Below are 20,296 nucleotides of genomic sequence, written 5' to 3' on the forward strand. Positions count from 1 at the left end.
GACTTTCTTCTCTCCCCCATGCGACCTTGACTCCCTCTTCACCCAGCAGTCTTTTATTTTTATAGTGAGGAACAAACAAGGCACATGATGCGTGGGTGCAGTTAGGAATTTCAGCTCATCATTTACACAGGTAAAAAGGTTATGTGGCCTATCTAGTAAGATAGCCTGAAAACGTCTTACACAAACATGTTATTGTCTTCAAATCATGTTACACAATGGCAACAATTATACTTTTGACCTCATGACCCCAACATTTCCCTCCTGTTTGCCATTGTGAAACACACATCAGGCTAACCCAACTTCATAAGATTTTCTGGGCCGCCGTCATTTGAGGCGGACTATGGAGGGGGTGGAGGAAATCATGGGTCCTAAACTAACAGTGTCAATGCTAGAAATGGCATAAAATCAAACTTTTGAATAATAAAAATGAATAATAAAAATGGATAATGCATATAGATGAGTATGTAGCAAGGCTGGGCGAAAAACCCCTCCTTTAGGGGAAAATTCCCAGCCGACTCCCTCGCCAGGGCAGTCACCTTGTGGCTTGCTACCTTAAAACGTTATATAGATAAAAAGTAAAAAAGATAAAAATAACAGGAAATATATACACCTCTCTCTTACACTCGGTCCTCTTCCTCTGGTGGAATTGTTTGTAGGAGAGTATAAGACACAAAGGCTTGGGTGAACATTTTGGTAATCATTGACTTAATACATGGCAGAATACATGTAGCAAATAAGCAAAACAGTATTAGAACTACAATAAAAGGTGTTACTAGCTTCATAATGATCTGTCCATGTCCATCGCTTTACTCTGTTTCTCGTGTTCCATGGTGTGATTGCCTCTTGTCGTCTCCAGATCTGCCATGGTGAGGAAAATCACTAGAATAGTCAGACAGAGCCATAACAGTACACATACACACTCCCACCCTCTCGGGCAGGCGGTGGGTGCCATAGCTGGGAGCGAGGATCAGGTGTTTTCTTCAGCAGCCAAGGGTTTTGGTACCGGCCGACTTCCACCTCTACTCGACAGTCACCAAGTGTTGCAGTTTCTTACAGTGGCTCTGGTGAATCCACGTTGGTCTCTCTTGGATCTTTACAGCTGTGGGTGTAGTCAGGATCACAGTGTAGAGTCCTTCCCACTTGGGTGTGGACCAGGGGAGACAAAAGGTCATCTGGCAGATTATTTGCACTCACAACTTCTTTAGTCTTTAGCATTTTACTCATCCACTCTGCAAGAGTAGTTTCTCCTTGGGGTTTTTCACAGACATCTTCACAAATGGGAAGTGTAAAAGGCCTTCCATAAAGGATTTCAAATGGGGTCAGACCTTTGTCTGTTGGCGTAACCCTCATGTACATTTTTACCAGGGGGAGGCATTCTACCCATGTCCTTCCCGTTTGCTCCATGGATTTTCTCAATCTCATTTTTATAGTGCCATTAGTTCTTTCAACCAGTCCTGCACTCTGGGGGTGGTATGAGCAATGGTTTTTTATCTCGAACCCCAGGTGTTTTGACATTTGTGTAACTACTTCATTCACAAAATGTGGACCATTATCACTGTAAACTCGCTGTGGGATCCCATGATCTGGAATAATGTTTTTGCACAGCGCTTTAGCCACTGTTAGTGCATCAGCACTTTTGCTGGGCACAATTTCAAACCATTTAGAGTATGCATCTATCAGAACGAGGCAGTACTTGTATGTCTGACATTGTGACAACTCTATAAAATCCATGTGAATGGCTTGAAATGGATAGTCTGGGTTGGGGAATCTCCCTCTCTTTGGTCTGAGATTTCCCTGTGGATTGTGTTTACAGCAAATCAAACAGGATTTACAAAATTTTTTTGAGTAGTTATTGAATCCTGGTGCGTGGAAATACTTTTCCACTGCATGTACCATCCCTCCTGTTGACACATGGCAAGGCCCATGTGTCAAAATAGCTGCTGTATGATAGAGACTTCTAGGTAGGCAAAGTTTATCTTTGATCTTAAAAAGGTCTTGCTCTATTGTGGCTCCTTCTTTGAGCCAGAGTTGTTGTTCAGCTGGTGGGGCTCTGTTCTGCATGTCTGAAAGTACCTCATGGTCTATGGGCTGTTTCACCTCCTCTAGCCCTCTCGGCTAGATGACGCAGCACGGACTCCGTGGCCTGGAGACAGGTCGCGACGGAGGGTGCGGCGAGCAGAAGGTTGTCAACATACTAGATTAAAATAGTGCCTACTGGGAAAGCGCAGGAATGTAGCACCTGTTTCAAAACCTGATTGAAAATACCGGGCGAGAGAGTGAAGCCCTGACGGAGTCTGGTGTACCTGAGCTGGCGTCCCCGATAAGTGAAAGAGAAAATGTCACGACACTCCTCTGCCAACGGGAGGCAGAAGAATGCATTGGCCAGATCAATACAAGAAAACCAAGTCTGGCTAGGGTCAAGGTTAGCCAGGGCCACATATGGGTTAGGAACCGGAACGGTGGAAGTTACCAATATGTAATTAATGGCCCTAAGATCATGTGCCATACGGAACTTACCTGTACCCTTTTTCTCAACTGGTAGAATGGGTGTGTTCCACCGTGACGAGGAGGGTTCTAGCACCCCCACTCGTATTAGGCCTTCAATAGTATCCCTGATCCCCTCCTCTGCCTGGGGTTTGTGTGGGTATTGACGGATCCAAAGGGGAAGCCCCCCTTGGACCTGGAAGGTGACTGGGGCACAGCCCGTTAAGCCCACGTCCGTGGGAGACTGAGCCCATAAATAGTCTGGCAGCTGAGATAACATGTCTGCCGCTAGGTGATGGTCAGTGCGTGACATGTCATGGTACCTAGACACCTCTCTGTGTTCTAATATAGCAGGGTCTGTGGCCGTCAGCTGAATACAAAAAGTTTTAATCTGAGGAGCATACCAGACCTGTGGTATGGGGGTGGTCTGCCAGTCTTTGTGGGCCAACGCCCTCTTGAGGATACCCCCCAATTCTTTAGCCTCATGGTTAGGATGTAGGGCGAGAGACACATGTGGTGCAATATCCTCACTCATGCGAAACCAGTCTTGTTGGGTCGGGAGAAGCTGCACTCCCGCCACCACCCCCTCGGGGGCGACATAAATATTCTTGGCGTCGATGCTCCAGGAGTCCCCCTCCACCTGTTCAAACGCCTCCTTGTACCAATCGGTTTGGATCTTATCATAGAAGAGGGTAACATGGAGAGGGTCCGGGGGAGGTATGTAGGGCTCGAGGAGCGAGATCCAGGGGCGCCAAGACTGATACGCGGACCATATGCCCTTGTGTCCCGGACTCTCCGGGCACAACCTAGCCCAGTATATGTCAGCTACCTCGTCGGCCAGCGGCTTCACCAAGCATAGTTTTCGTGGCCTGTCTAAATGTGTCCGACATGGTAGTTGCAGGCCATCTGGCAGAGTAACTGTAAGTCCCTCGGGGGCACACAAAATAGTGGCCCCAAGCTTAGTCAATAAGTCCCAGCCGAGGAGGTTGACAGGAGTGCCAGGTGAATAAATGTAGGGGTGGCGTACCTGCTGGCTGCCCACCTAAGTGAGCAGAGGTTGGGTTACTGGCAGAGTCCGTTTCTCCCCCGAGAAGCCCAATGACGGTGGTCTCGTGGTTCGACAAGGTGGAAGCAGGGGTGGTGTTGAGAGTGGAACACGTAGCCCCTGTGTCAACCAAAAACGACAGATTCGTATGGTTCACCTTCATGGACAGCAGTGGATCTGCCGTGTTCGTTCCGCTGTCCAGACCTCTCGGCGGGGTGTGTCATTCTTGGTAGGAGTCCTCCCAACTGGATGGAGGACCCCAATCCATCACAGGCATATTGTGAGCCGGTGGTGGGCCACCCCTACCACGTTGCGGTTGCACTCCCTGCCGCCCCTGAGCCATACAGCCCCTGTATGGGCAGTCCTTGATCCAATGATCGTTTCCGTTGCAGAGGAAACATAGGGCTGAGTCCCTACTAGGTGGGCCCCCACGACCACCGCGTCCTCTCCACCCATGGCCTCCCCTCAGAGCTCCCCTGTATCCTCCCCTATTTCCTGGAGAGTAATGTTGCGGTTCCCAAGGAGGTACCGGGAACAGATCGGGAGTATCCGGAGCATCCATGCCCCACTGCCACATAACCTTCTTGGCCTCCTCTTTTTTCTTTTTTTTCTTTTCGGCATTCACTTTCTGCCTTGCTTCCGACAACTGGAGCTTCAGCAGCTGAGTCTGGAGCTCCTGATTTTGCTCCCCTTCCTTCAGCATCTGCTGCTGAGCGCGGGTGAGGTGATGCACCAAATGTCTCTCCCACACCACTGAATCAGCCCCCTGCATATCTGGATTATCAATCATGGCCGTTTTGACCTTTTCTGGGACCCCCTCCAATACCACCTGTCGGTACCACTCCCTTTGGGGACCCGGTTTACCTGGATGACACCCTGTCTGTCAGATCCACAACTCTTTACTCTGGTCTAAGAAGACTCTGGGGTTGTCTTTAACGTTCCAATTCACCTTTGGGACCGCTGCTGAATTTGGCAGCGGATATTTCTCGCGGATTGCCTCGCTCAGGTCACCAGCCCACCGGGCAAACGGCTCCTCATCCGGTCTGCGGAGGGTGCCCGCAGCCTTCTCTATATCTCTTGCATCCATGCTGGTCAGGCATCTCTGAATCACAGCTCGAAAATCCCCAATAGCTAGTCTCTGTCCTGCGGTCAGCGAGTCCAATTTGCCGAGCCACAGGCCTCCCCCCTCTGCTACTGGGGGAGGTTGGTCCACCAAAGCCTGCACATCCCCCAACCCGTAAGGCCGGTATTTAAACCCACCTCCGGTGGCCATCAAGGGGAACATCAACACATCATTCTGGGACCTCGGTCCCGCACAGCTCGGTCCTCCGTTCTCCATATCCCAGTCTTCCTCCTCCTCAGATCTTACTGTTAGTGTCTGACTCGGCGGGGGCGAGCGCTGTAGTCTCCATTCCTTACCTGTCCTTACCGGTTTCTTCCTGGTCTCTTGTCTTTGAGACTCACAGTCCCTGTATGGAAATCAAGACCGCGTGTCGTGTTCATCTGCCTCCAGAGGTTCCTCCTCAGGTCTCCATTTTCCTTCTGCCCATAATAGTATGGACCCAGGGGGTCGAAAACCCTCCTGTGGTATGAACCTTAACAGGACTTCTCGCTCGCCTCTGTCTCTCTCCCTTCTTGCAGGCTTCTCTACCTGAAGCTGCGGTGTAGGTTGTCTGGAGGGCTGTTCACGTCTGACCCGATCCTGGAATGGGTGACTGTCCTCTCCGCTGTCATAGGCAGAATTCTTATCACGAGGGGGGTGTTCCCCTTGTCTGCAGTCCCCATTCCGGTGATCCGGGGAGGAGGTTCTGGGCACAGGAGGCATATCCGACACCTGTAATTAGTCCTGCTGGAGGGGGTGCAGTCGGCCCTCGCAAAATAAAGCGGTGGTGACTGCTTCACTTCTGTTTCCACTGTTTTCTTCCATTCCTTGTTCTTGTGCATGCGTTGAGTCCCCTGCCACCAGAGGGCTAGATTGGTCCATCGGTGTGCTTCAGTTTCCTCTTCTGTTGCTCTCTGTCTCAGTTTACTCCGGTGGAAAGGAGAGGCCTTATCCCCATCCTTCTTAGCCTCCTTGGCACAACGCCTGTGATATTCTGCCTTCGCCCATAGCCATGGGATGAGGGCAGTGTGATCCGTTGGTGTCTTACCTTTATCCTTTATGAGCTGCATCAGCATCTCCTTATACTTGTCCATCTCTGCCTGGGAATCCTCTTCCCTACATGTCATTCTTCCTGCCTTTAAAATAGATTCAACTTGAATCCCCAGGTTGACCCATTTTTCTGGTGGGCCCCACCTGTCATTATCCATCTCATGATCAAATTCTCCATCCATTTTGATCTTTTCCTTATTTATTTATATTTAGTTGTAATTCGGTGTTTCCTCCACCAGATGGAGCAATTTTCCAATTCCTGTTGCAGTACCTCCCGCCTCCTGCGGGTGTCAGCAGCGTCTCCTGCAACTCTGCTCGGCGCCACTAGAGGGAGCCAAATAGTGGGAGGAGCTACCTCTGAATCACTTCACCTCTACTTCCTGGTTCTGTGGTCAGTGTGAATCAAGGTCCCCTCAGAGACACTTCCTGTTCATACTTACCTCCTCAATCAGTTGATAGTTACTATCATATATACGTCTATATTCCTATGTTATAACAGATATTGTACTTATAGACCTTATAACAATTTATGCATCTTATTCCCCCACAAGTCACATAATATTCATACGGTTAGAGACACTTTAGACCCTTTGTCTAATAACAATAACTACATCAAAAAAAATGCAATATTACTTGCCAGTCACACAATTTCAGATTCATACTCATATCTCCCTATCGAACAAGGCTGAGATAAACACTCACACTGCGTCTGCAGATCGAACATGCACAGACTTTTATTAATTCCTGTTTCGGGGTCTCCCCATCTCGCCGGGTCTTTCAACCCAGTTCACCCAGCTCCCCGTCGAGAACTGGTGGGATCCACCACAATCCGAGAGATAAATAGTTAAATACTCCGCCGATCGAACACGCACGGATTTTACTTTCCCTTTTATTGTATTTTCTTTATATATTTATACTCCGTCGATCGTACACGCCCGGAGTTTACTTTCCCTTTTATTGTATTTTCTTTATATATTTTACGTTTGATTTATAACTTTCAATCCGTCAGAATTTATAACCAATCCGAAATACACATCGACAGTATCAATTTTAGTGGTATTCAATTGAGCAGAATTTAATATAATAGGTTTCTGCCTTACCTTTTGTTTGGCGCCTCAGAGACTGTCAATGTTGTCTTTCGGACGGTTCCTCAGTCCAATTCATTCCCCCTCAAAGACCGGACGAGCCCCCAAATTGTTGGAAAATCTTACCTTATGACTTTCCCCGGGTTCATTAATGTAGGGATAAAAGAAGACGGAATGTAAGTTGGGAATCGACACACCGGTTTATTTTAAAAGTACAGAGACGTCTCCGGAGATCCATTCACACACGCAGGCAGAGAGATCTAAACAATAGATGGAAACTATACAATATTTAAACTGTTGGGAAGCGCCCCGCCAAAAGGAATTTATGATATTACCTTATATGGAGTTGTTATTGCCAACTGTCTTCTATGTGTTCTGAGTGGGGGTCGCTCGAGCAAACTAAGGCCAGTTACTTCCTTTATCTTATATGAAGCCCCCATAGGTGCATCTGCATTCCACATCTATAATATATAGATTACATTTGCCGAATTGTCCCTGCGCAGCTGCCTTTGCTGTTGCGTCCGCCCTCTCATTTCCTCTTGACACAGAGTCTGTGCCTTTTGTGTGTGCAGCGTATTTGCAGATAGAAACCTGCTTTGGCAACATGATAGCTTGCAATAACTCTTTTAGGAGGGAGGCATGTTTAACTGATTGTCCTCCAGCTGTCTTCATTCCTCTGCGAGCCCATTGTGCAGCAAAGAAATGGAGCGTTGAAAAAGCATACTGGCTGTCTGTGTACACTGTAACACTTTTTCCCTCTGCCAGTCTGCATGCTTGAATTAGAGCAATTATCTCTGCAGCCTGTGCTGAGAAATGTGAGGGGAGTTGACCTGCTGTACAAACGTCCTGTTGTGATACTACAGCAAACCCACACATATTTTCTCCTTTTTCATTTTTAGAGCAGGAGCCATCTACAAACCACACTTCTCCTTCAGCTAGAGCGACATCTTTCAAATCACTACGAGGCTTGCACGTCTCCTCAGTGTTTGTAATGCAACAATGGATTAAGTGCAGAACATCTTTTTATGGTCAATTGTGGCTGAGACATTAAGAGAGCCATGACAGACAGATGTCTGGCTGGTGACAAAAATGACATATTGGTCTCTGTCAGGAGCAAGTCAACTGAGTGTGGGACTAGCAGTGTAAGTGGGTGAAAAAGTACCACTTCTGCTGAGGCTTGTACTGCCATTGCAGCTGCGCACACAGCTCTAACACATGCTGGCAAAGCACATGCTACAGGATCTAACCTCTTTGAATAGTAGGCTACAGGTTTCTGCTTTCCACCTGACATCTGGGTCAGTACTGAGGTCATGAATTTCCCTTTACAGTCTACTGTCTGGACAAAAGGTTTACTATAGTCTGGCAGGCCTAAAACTGGTGTGGTCACTAATTTTCCTTTTAACTCACTGAAAGCCCTCTCGCCTTCGGGAGTCCACCTTATTTCCTGCTTCATGGCCATTGGAGTCTCATAAATTAAATCTAACAGGGGTTGTGTCACCTGGGCATAATTTGGAATCCACTGTCGACAGTAGTTACACAGCCCTAAGAATTGCATCATCTGTTGCTTAGTGATAGGCTTACAGGCTTGCTGAACAGCTGTTTTCCTGGATTCAGTCAGGGCTCTGCCTTCTGGTGTTAGTTTATGACCTAGGAATACAACTTCAGAGGTAGCCCACTGCAATTTTTCTGGGGATGCTTTGTTACCTGTTCTTTCTAAGTGTTTGAACAGCGCTATTGCAGTGTCTTTGTTGTGTTGCTGGGTGTCTGATGCGATTAGGATGTCATCAACATAAGTCAAAACTTGGCTGTGTGGGGGTATGTGTAATGTAGACAAACAGTTTTCTAACTCGGATGCAAATATGGTGGGGCTGTCTACATAGCCTTGGGGTAACCTAGTGTATGTGAGCTTCTTTCCCTCAAAGGTGAAACCAAACCATCCCTGTGAGTCTGAATGTACTGGTATAGAAAAGAAAGCATTGCTAAGGTCTACTACTGTGAACCACTTCATTTCGGGTTTCAACTGATTCATCAGGTTATGGGGGTCTGGGACACAGGGTGCTCTGCTATCAACTGCCTTATTGACCTCTCTCAGGTCTTGAATCATTCTCCAGCTTTTGCCATCGGCTTTCTTGACTGGAAATATGGGAGTGTTGCACTGGGCCTGTGGGGCCCTTACTAGAATTCCTGCATCTAACATTTCCTGAACTACGGGCCTAATTCCCGCCAAAGCATCATGCTTCAATGGGTATTGTTTTATTCTGGGCCTGTAGTTTGATTTGGGTTTTATCATGACTTCTGAGGCAGTGGTCATTAAGCCTACATCAGTCTTGCCTCAGGACCAGAAACTGCTGGGCACTTCAGCCAAGCACGGATCTAGGTCCTCCAGTAGCAACACTCATTCTCGGTCACTTTCCCCCATGTGGGCACGGGGAGTGGCAGTTACAATCCAATTTAGGTTTTTGTAAAAGCAGTTTCCCACACTATTACTGAACCACCCCCCCTCGTCCTCGTGCCAATCATAAATGCTTTCTGCCTCATTTAAAAACTGTTTCAGCTCCTCCCAGTGAATGTCATTAGTCTTAGACACTGACAGATGAGGATTAGGTGTCCAACCTTTTACAAGACGTTTAACTTCCTGGGTGAGTCCTACAGAACAGACTGCTTTTCCTTTTCTGTCAGTGTAAAGAGTCTTAAGAGTTATTTTTTGTGGCCCTAGTTTTTCAAATTTCTGTGCATAATCTAAGTCAGGGCCTGGAGTGTGCTTATAGTAAAGAGTAACATGCATCTGCTCTGGAGTGAGGCTCTCTGTGTGGGGTGGTTGAGGATTACGCAATAGATGCAGGAGATCCTCCCCTGTCCGTCTGGGGTCAGGCGTGGGCAGGTCTAGAGACCACCAGTAATAGGGTGACCCTTTACTTTGTTCCCCTCTGCAGCATAATATGTTTCCACTATTTCACTGAGATTCAATACTTCGGTGTTTGAGGGGTCTAGTCATGCATTAGAATTATGGGGTTCTGGTCGGTTGTACTCATCTGGCCATCTATGCCTCTTCCTATTCTGTCTCTGTCGTGGTCGATCACACTCTCGTGCAAAATGTCCTGGTCGACCACAGTTGTAACATACTTCTTCTCCCTGTTCTTCCTCTCTGTACTTATCTCCTTTTCCTCTGACACCTCCCCTAAATCTTTCTCCATTGTACCTCTGAGGGCCCCCCCGGGTTCCGCCACTGCTCATCACGTCCAGAAGTGCAAACACAGCAGCTTTTGACTGCTGGTTTGCTTTTTGTTTTTGCATATCTTGTGCATGCTGTGCATAATTCATTATCTGAGTGACTCCATCTGTAGGAGTATTAATGTTAAGTTTTCGTATGTGATGCATAATGGAAGGGCGGAAACCACTCAGCAGGGCCTGCTTTAACTGCTGCTGATAGGCTGACTCAGGGGCCTCCTCAGGGTCCAATCCACTGTTTGTTTTAAACACTTCCTCTAACCTTCCTCTATATTCCTGGACATCCTCATCATCTTTCTGTTTACACTGAGCAATGATTTGGTAATCAGGAGGTTTAACAAATGCTACTCGCATTCTATCCATCAATGCCGTAACTTTATTACCGAGCACTGGGTCTCCAGGAGGCAGGACCACTCCTGCGGGGGTCCGCCCTGTGTATCCTCCCTTCACTCCCCCATACCTATGCCCTAAGACTTTTCTACATACTGAGTCTATTTCCTGTCCATCTAAGTTATAAGTCTGTCTAAGTTGTTGCAAATTAACAATCCACTGGCGAACATTAGCGAGGGGGTCCCCCAGTCCTTTTACTGCATCCTCTAATTCTTTACAGGACCAGGGTCTCCTCACCAAAAGGAGAGGTCTGTTATCTCTCCCCACCCCGAAATGAGGGTTGGGCACTTCAATTGCTGGAAAGATGCTGGTAGGATCCTCCAGCGGTGGCCAGGGAGGCGGGTCAGGACAGGGCCCAAGCCATGACCCATCACCCTGGGAGTTTTTAAATGGGTTCGTGTCAGACATAGCTGCTGCCAATTGTTGAACCTCATTAACCAGGGGACTGTACGGATTTCCCGTTCTAGTGTGACTGGGGCTAGGTAGGACAGGTCCCACTATCCCACTGGGGGGGGCTGGGGGAGCCGGGGCTACAGCTGACCCTGCTGCTCCTGCCCCGGCCGCAGCCGCTGCTGCGGCTTGTGCAAGCAGATGTCTCTGCTGTTCTCTGCGTTCCTCCTGTTGAATTAGTGCTTGTGGGCGCCCTACAAAATCAGCTGGATCCTCTTGGAGAGCTGCTATGAGGGACTTTTTCTCGCTTTTCTTTTTATCTCTTCCCTTTCTTGTCTGTAACCCACAAAGCTGCCTTCTTTCTGCCTGTTCCTGCCCTTTAACAGCTTCTATAATTTGCAATTTAAGTTTATCAGTTTTCTTAGGTCCTGCTATAGCCGCTTCTGCTTTTAACCCTCTGGGGTCTGAGGGGGTTTTTGGGGCCTGGACAAATTTTGACATGTCCTGACATTTGTGCTTTTTTCAGTGTTTTTTAAACATATTAATGTCTAAAGTCTGATAACACTGTAATCAGCACAAAATTGGCTACAATAATATGTGAGCTTCAAGTTTATACATTATTGTGTTTTTGAGAAAAAAGTGTTTATGCATGGCTAGTGAAAAACTACAATTTTTTACTCACTGAAATAAGACCATAAAACACAAACAGAACATTGGTTCACAAGACTTTGGAGACCAGCATGTTGTAGGCTAAAGTGTTTACTTCAGAGTGCTGTGAATGTCATCTTGTTCACACATTCACAGTAAACAATACACTGATTTAAATTTTCTAAGATACTTTTTGTCCAGAAAGGCCATATGCAAGAGGGTGTGTCTGAGGATGAATAGTCATGTGATTTACCTGAGAACACAAAAGACGCACTGAACGACCAGACAAAGGCGCGCATAATGAGCCTTTCAGTCAATGTAGATGGGATGGGTTAGTGCAGCACAATACAACACAATGAGGAGCCAAACGATCCTCATTTGAGTTAAAATCAGTGTTTTTACTCTGAGGACAAGCTAAACTATTTGTCTCTGTGTGGAATGTAAGGAGCGCCGCTTCACGTGCGTAACGCGCCATCATCCAAACACGCCGAAAAAGTGAGTAAATTCTATGATGAAGTTTGATATTTTGTGTCATTTCTCGGGGGCGTGCACATATTTACCTAGTTCACCTGAGATTATTTACATGTGAACAGTGGACAGTGTACAAGGCGGGACCGCATTACCTGTAATGAGGTGAGACAGGAAAAAACGGACTTCTCCTTACGTTCATACGGATTAAATCAAAAGTGGTGATTTGTTTTTGACTTGAATTGTTTCACTCAAAAGAAAACATTTCAAGCTTTCTAGCCATATAATTCTTATTTTTATGAGGCAAGTATTCGCTGAGATTCTGGTTGTTTTATTTACACGTCTGTGAAGAGAAATGGCAGAGACAGAAAAGTCCGAGAGCGCACCCTGTCGGCTTTCTTTATTTAAAAAAAGCACAACGTTTTGTTGTTATTATGATGGTATACCACTAAAACTAGACCCTTTACAGATTTGAATGATATACTTCTTTTATCTGTACGATCAGAATTGACGGAGTAATTTAAGTTTGTTTCGGCCTTATCAGAAAAAGATGCGTCAAAACGTGCCGGCACGTGCGTCGACCCCAGAGGGTTAATTGAGTTACTAGTTTATTGCATGCGCTGGTTTCCAGTTTTCCTGGAAACTCATACTTTTTCTTCCATTCACTCAAATATCTTACTGATCCTGGGGAATGAGTGTTCATAAATTTAGGGTTCCCCGTTAACTGGAGTGTACTATTTCCCTTTCCCATGGTTATACTCTGGTTCAAGCAAACGATCAGTCACAACAGTGTGTGGATCGTCCACTGTATCAAGCTTCTACAGGTACTAATTACCTGCGGATACAGCCGTCCAACACACTCAACTTCTCGATTTTTGCTTGTACCACGTAAGTAATACACACTTTTATTGGGAAATTGACACCGACCTATTCGGTTGACAATTATCTGTCAAATTTTCCCCTTCACAACAAATATTCATCAATAACCAAACAAATAAGCATTCACATTCACTCCACAGTACTGTTTTAATGCCCTCCTAGTGTCCCTGACACTGGATACACCTCAACCATGTCCCTGACATGGGAGATTATTTTGCCATGGTCTTTTATCCCACTGTCCCTGCCAGACATCAAGTGGTCTTGTCTAACAGTGTTTCACCGTCCGTGCATTCGAATCAATTTGATGCTAATCCCGCTCTGCAACGGTATTTAATTTAGACTCACACGTTATTTTTTCTGACGTCCATTCACACAAATTTCACCCGCAGATTTTTACCTGATTTGACGCGAAGGTTGCCTTCAAGGTTTCCGTCAGACAGTAGGGCTGAGAGGATCTTTCCAGACGGGGACCTGCCGACCTCCCAACGAATTCACGCGGGTGGATTTTCTCCAACCGACTAACGGCTGACTGTGCACAGATTCACGCCTGCAAGTGAAAAAGGCCTCAGTTGCAGACGGAGAGAAGAGACTTTCTTCTCTCCCCCATGCGACCTTGACTCCCTCTTCACCCAGCAGTCTTTTATTTTTATAGTGAGGAACAAACAAGGCACATGATGCGTGGGTGCAGTTAGGAATTTCAGCTCATCATTTACACAGGTAAAAAGGTTATGTGGCCTATCTAGTAAGATAGCCTGAAAACGTCTTACACAAACATGTTATTGTCTTCAAATCATGTTACACAATGGCAACAATTATACTTTTGACCTCATGACCCCAACACCAACAATTAAGCATGGTGGTGGAAATGTGAAGGTCTGGGGTTGCTTTTCTGCCTCCGGGCAAGGGCGACTCCATATTATTCAGGGAAACTTGAATTCTCAGTCCTATCAACAAATTCTTGAAGAGAATCTCCTGCCTTTGTTCAATAAATAATGACAATATATCCTTTTTTTGTTTGTGTCCATCATTTGGAAGTCTACTTCACAAATTGGGTTTTGGATGTACATTTAATTAGGTTATTCTTTTTTTTTTTTTTTTACACAAAACCTGATCATGTCTGGAGGGTTCACAAACTTTCAAGCAGCACTGTGTATGTATATACAGTGGGTACGGAAAGTATTCAGACCCCTTTAAATTTTTCACTCTTTGTGTCATTGCAGCCATTTGCCAAAATCAAAAAAGTTCATTTTATTTCTCATTAATGTACACTCAGCACCCCATCTTGACAGAAAAAACCAGAAATGTAGAAATTTTTGCAAATTTATTAAAAAAGAAAAACTGAAATATCACATGGTCATAAGTATTCAGACCCTTTGCCGTGACACTCATATTTAACTCACATGCTGTCCATTTCTTCTGATCCTCCTTGAGATGGTTCTGCTCCTTCATTGGAGTCCAGCTGTGTTTAATTAAACTGATTGGACTTGATTAGGAAAGGCACACACCTGTCTATATAAGACCTTACAGCTCACAGTGCATGTGAGAGCAAATGAGAATCATGAGGTCGAAGGAACTGCCCAAGGAGCTCAGAGACAGAACTGTGGCAAGGCTCAGATCTGGCCAAGGTTACAAAAGAAATTCTGCAGCACTTAAGGTTCCTAAGAGCATAGTGGTCTCCATAATCCTCAAATGGAAAAAGTTTGGGACGACCAGAACTCTTCCTAGACCTGGCTGTCCAGCCAAACTGAATAATCGTGGGAGAAGAGCCTTGGTGAGAGAGGTAAAGAAGAACCCAAAGATCACTGTGGCTGAGCTCCAGAGATGCAGTAGGGAGATGGGAGAAAGTTCCACAAAGTCAACTATCACTGCTGCCCTCCACCAGTTCGGGCTTTATGGCAGAGTGGCCCGACGGAAGCCTCTCCTCAGTGAAAGACACATGAAAGCCTGCATAGAGTTTGCCAAAAAACACATGAAGGACTCCCAGACTATGAGAAATGAGATTCTCTGGTCTGATGAGACCAGGATTGAACTATTTGGCGTTAATTCTAAGCGGTATGTGTGGAGAAAACCAGGCACTGCACATCACCTGTCCAATACAATCTCTACAGTGAAAGATGGTGGTGGGAGCATCATGTTGTGGGGGTGTTTTTCAGCTGCAGGGACAGGACGACTGGTTGCAATTGAAGTAAAGATGAATGCAGCCAAGTACAGAGATATCCTGGAAGAAAACCTGTTCCCGAGTGCTCAGGACCTCAGACTGGGCCGAAGGTTCACCTTTCAACAGGACAATGACCCTAAGCACACAGCTAAAATAACAAAGGAGTGGCTTTAGAACAACTCTGTGACCGTTCTTGACTGGCCCAGCAAGAGCCCAGACCTAAACCCAATTGAGCATCTCTGGAGAGACCTGAAAATGGCTGTCCACCAACGTTCACCATCCAACCTGACAGAACTGGAGAGGATCTGCAAGGAAGAATGGCAGAGGATCCCCAAATCCAGGTGTGAAAAACTTGTTGCATCATTCCCAAGAAGTCTCATGGCTGTACTAGCTCAAAAGGGTGCTTCTACTCAATACTGAGCACAAGGGTCTGAATACTTATGACCATGTGATATTTCAGATTTTCTTTTTTAATAAATTTGCAAAAATTTCTACATTTCTGGTTTTTTCTGTCAAGATGGGGTGCTGAGTGTACATTAATGAGAAATAAAATGAACTTTTTTGATTTTGGCAAATGGCTGCAATGACACAAAGAGTGAAAAATTTAAAGGGGTCTGAATACTTTCCGTACCCACTGTATATATATATATATATATATGTGTATATATATATATATGTGTGTATATATATATATATATATATATATATATATATATATATACATACATATACACACACACAGAGTGCAATGATGTACTGAAGCAAATATGTGCAATACATTGAATGATTTCATGGGATTCAGTCACTCACTGACAGACTTTCCTAACGACATGGTAGAGATACAATGCCATGCTTACCTGTAGTTCCTTTATTAATCAACTCTGAAATGACTTGATTTGTTCTTCTGGCTTAAATAAGGCGTTTCCTTACTCTCTATTTCTGTTTTGTTTTTCTTGTTCTCTCTAGGAGAACCCTTACATGTGTAATAATGAATGTGACGCCAGCACTGAAGAGCTTGCCCACCCACCAGAGCTAATGTTTGACAACGAAGGCCGTAACCCCAGCACTTTCTGGCAGTCCACATCATGGAAGAAGTACCCAAAGGCCCTCCTGGTCAACATCACGCTGTCTTGGAACAAGACCATAGAGTTGACAGATGACATCGTCCTCACCTTTGAGTCAGGCCGTCCCGAACAGATGGTCCTAGAAAAGTCACTGGATTATGGACGAACCTGGCAACCCTACCAGTTTTATGCCACTGACTGCCTGGACGCCTTCACCATGGAGCCCAAAACAGTGCAGGACCTAACCCAGAATAGCTTGCTGGACATCATCTGCACTGAGGAATACTCACGAGGTTATGTGTGGAAGTATGACAAAACTGTACACTTTGAGATCAAGGAGCGCTTTGCATTGTTCGCTGGGCCCCAACTCCACAACATGGCCTCACTTTATGGACAACTGGACACAACTAAGAACCTGAGGGACTTCTTTACCATCACAGACCTTAGAATCCGCCTACTTCGGCCTGCCACTGGAGCTACACTGGTGGATGAGAACAACCTGTCCAGATACTTCTATGCAATTTCTGACATCAAAGTGCAGGGGAGGTAAGACTTGAATTTATCGTGGATTAAAGAAAGTGGGCAAATTCCCCAGAACCCTAGTGACCACAGAAGTTCTAATTGGCTCTCCAAATTTGATTAATGGCAAATTTGAAATCAGCTAAAGCTGAGATATTAGGGGCTTAATAGGAATTTTAAAAAAATGTGATGCCATAGCAGTTAAATCAATTAGCCAATGGATCTATAATGGTGTGTGGAGTTCATCAGTTAAACCAAGCTGCTAATAGCGTGCTGAAGCACTCTGCTTTGGTTGCTATATTTACTGAGTTATCTATTAGACTATGGAAGATAAATAATAAATATAATAGTCAATAGATAGATCATTATTGTTTGATTTATTGAATCCACAGGGGCTCAGATTACATTAAAACAAGATGCCATTATACTATTAGAGGAAAGGCCAACAGGGGATTTATCTGTCTCTTAATGACACAAACATCACTGGGGTGTGATGTTGTCCAATTTAAAAGATATGCTTGTAACCAGTGATGGAATGAAGATTTAATTACTTTTATTGTGGTCTTCACGCATGGGACCATGGCATTCAGCCAGTCGAATTTTTCTCGATTAATGGAATGAACAGAACAATAGATTTGGGAAAATCAAGGGAAGGTTGAGTGTGTCTGATGGTAAACGTCAGCTGGTGTGATACTGTGAGCTCTTTCATGCTCCTGCTCACCCAACCTGGAGCCTGTGACCATTAAATAATAATAATAATAATAATACATTTAATAATAATAATACATTTTATTTCATGGCGCCTTTCAAAGTCTCAAGGTCACCTTACAGAGAAAAAAGAAAAACGTCGAGTATACAGCATGAAATACATAGAGTGCATTAAAACAACAATAGCAGCAATACATAAATAGAGGGCCAAAATGTAAAGGCAAAGGTGTAGAGTATCTAAGAATTGGATGATGTACAGTATAAAGTAGATTGAAACACAGAAACCAGAGGACAGAGTAATAATATGAAACAATAAGAAACAAGCAGAGGGAAGTAGAACGTCACAGGCTGGAGGTAAAAGATCAGAAGTTGAGAGAGTTAGGTGGAAAACGCTAGACGTAACAGATAAGTTTTGAGTGAAGATTTAAAGGTTGATAATCCGGAGACGGCCGGATGCCATAAAAGAAAACGTTCCAAAGGCGGGGCGCAGTGTGGCCAAAGGATCTAGCGCCAATGGTGGCCAGGCGCACCGTAGGGGTGCACAGGAGAGTGGAACCAGAAGAGCGGAGAGTACGAGGTGGAGAATAGATATGTAGTAGATCGGTGATGTATGGTGGGGCTAGAGAGTGCAGGGCTTTGTAGGTGAGAAGGAGAATTTTATAGTTTATACGGAAGGACATGGGGAGCCAGTGAAGTTGTTTAAGGACAGGGATGATATGATGTGAGGATGGTGATATTCGGGCAGCATAATTCTGGACAAGTTGGAGTTTGTGAAGTCATTTGAGAGGTAGACCAGTGAGGAGTTACAGAAATCCAAACGAGAGGTGACAAAGGCATTAACGAGTATTGCCATGCTATCGGTGGTGAGTGAAGAACGGATGCGATTTATGTTACGAAGCTGGGAGTAGGCCGACCGGGTATTGGTATTAATATGCTGAGTGAAGGAGTGAGTACTGTCCAGGATGACACCCAGGCTCTTAACTTGGGGGGGAAGGGGAGGACAGTATTGTTGTCGATTTGAATGGAGAAGGTGCCGGTTTTAGAAAGTGTGGATCTGGTGCCCACGAGGAGAATTTCAGTTTTATTGGGGTTGAGTTTCAAAAAGTTATGGGTGAACCAGGATTTGATATTATGTAAGCAGGTAAGGAGGGAGGGAGGGGGGAGGGTGGAAGAGCAGCAGAGAGGTACAGCTGGGTGTCGTCTGCATAACAATGGAAATTGATGTTATATTGCCAAGAGGAAGGAGATAATGAAGAGGAGGGGCCCCAGGACAGAGCCCTGAGGCACGCCACAACTGATAGTAGAGGGCTGGGAGTGGAAGTTCTGGAGGTGGATGGAGTGTGTGTGGTCAGAGAGGTAGGAGGTGAACAATAAGTGAGGTGTAGGAGTCAGATTTTGTTTGAGTAATGGTTTGCTTATATTTCAGTATGTGGTTTAGGTATAAGTCCTTGTGGGTGGATAAACCGTTTTTTTTGAAGAGACGCATAAGGCGACGGGCTTGGGTTTTGATGAGGCGGAGTTCGGGAGTGTACCATGGAGCATAGTGCGTAGAGGAGACAGATCTAGTTTTGAGTGGGGCGAAGGTGTCGAGTAGATTACGTAGCTCACGGTTGAAATTGTATGCCATGTCGGAGAGGGAGGGTGTATAATTAGTACATGGAAGGTTATTGAGAGCAGCTGTGAAAGAGGGGAGGTCGATGTTTTTTAAGTTACGGAAGGTGATGGTGCGGGAGAGGTGGGTTTTGAAGAGAAGTAGTTTGGAGTTAAAGCAGACTAGTTTGTGGTCAGAAAAGAAGGTGTCGAAGGTAGAACATGATCGAGCTGTGACAACAGAGCACCAGACTAAATCGAGGGTGTGGCCTAGGGAATGTGTGGGGGAGGTGATGTGTTGTTGGAGCCCAAAGCTGTCCAGACAGGAAATTAAATCCTTTGTTATGGTGTTGTTAGGATTGTTGAAGCGGATGTTAAAATCACCAAGAAGAATTATGTTGGGTGACTGAGAGATGAGGTTAGCTAAGAGGTCTGACAGCTCGTCCAGGAAGGTCGGGTTAGGTTTAGGTGGGCGATAGATAGTGGCAAAGAAGGTTGGTGTGTGGCCGTGAATACGTGCTATGAGAGCTTCAACGGACTGGAAGGTGACAGTGGGGTGGATGGATATTTTGTATTTAATTATTAAGAAGATAAACCCCTTGAGATGACTCATCTCAAGAGAGATCCACAATTAAAGAATATATAAATTTGAGAGCATCCTGACATCACAGCCTGGTCTGGGGACAGCACCAAGCAGTGTACTATTTGCACTGAGCTCACTGACCTGGTGACTATCTACAGGAAGCGATGCTGGACAAAGGCCAGAAAGATAGTGAAGGATCTCAGCCATCCCAACAATGGACTCTTGTCTCTGTTGTGACGAGGAAAGTACTCACTGAAAGCAACCACAGAGAGAATGAGCAGGAGCTTCTTCTTGCAGGCCATTAGGGCCCTCAACCAGGAGAACATCTAGAGTCTGAAAGTTTACTGGACTTTTTCTCTTCATAACACTCACCACCTCCACTGACTCTTTCATAATATAGAGTCTGGTATAACAAACTGTGACCTTTCTGTCAGGTAATGTGATCCAGGAAAGAAAGAAGAGGTCCACCCCCATTCCTTTGAGCTTGTCTTAGATTTTTCAAGTGCAATCAGTAACATCCAACCAATCATCCTCAAAGAACATAATCCTCACATAACTTGCTGGTTCTTCCAGATGAGACAAAACACAGTGAAGCATGTAGAGGACAGCATCATCCACACCAATGTGTTCTCTGTAAACAAACTGTAGGGGATCTATGGTGTGTTCAAACTCAGTGCTTAGTAGGCACAGAATCATCCTCTTCAGGACCTTCATAATGTGGGATGTGAGACCACAGGCCTGTAGTCTTTTGTAACTGCAGCCTCACCCCTACTACTACGACATGGTGGAGTGTGTCCAGGTGAAGGAGGGGGCATAGCTGCAGTGGTGGAGATGCACACAGGTGGAAGGTTTTGGACTGGCCAAATCAATCTCCAGACTTAAACCATATAGAGCGTGCATTTTAC

General features: G+C 45.5%; 1 protein-coding gene across 1 annotated transcript in view; it reads left to right on the forward strand.

Moving 5' to 3' along the window:
* ntng1a (netrin g1a) overlaps positions 1 to 20,296 on the forward strand; it is a 76,152-nt gene that overhangs the window by 11,892 nt on the left and 43,964 nt on the right. Inside the window, exon 2 of the mRNA XM_026305675.1 lies at positions 15,894 to 16,537. Within this exon, the coding sequence (XP_026161460.1) occupies positions 15,894 to 16,537 (644 nt within the window). The remainder of the gene's footprint in view (positions 1 to 15,893; positions 16,538 to 20,296) is intronic.

This window comes from Mastacembelus armatus, unplaced genomic scaffold (assembly GCF_900324485.2).
Source record: "Mastacembelus armatus unplaced genomic scaffold, fMasArm1.2, whole genome shotgun sequence".
NCBI lineage: Eukaryota > Metazoa > Chordata > Actinopteri > Synbranchiformes > Mastacembelidae > Mastacembelus > Mastacembelus armatus.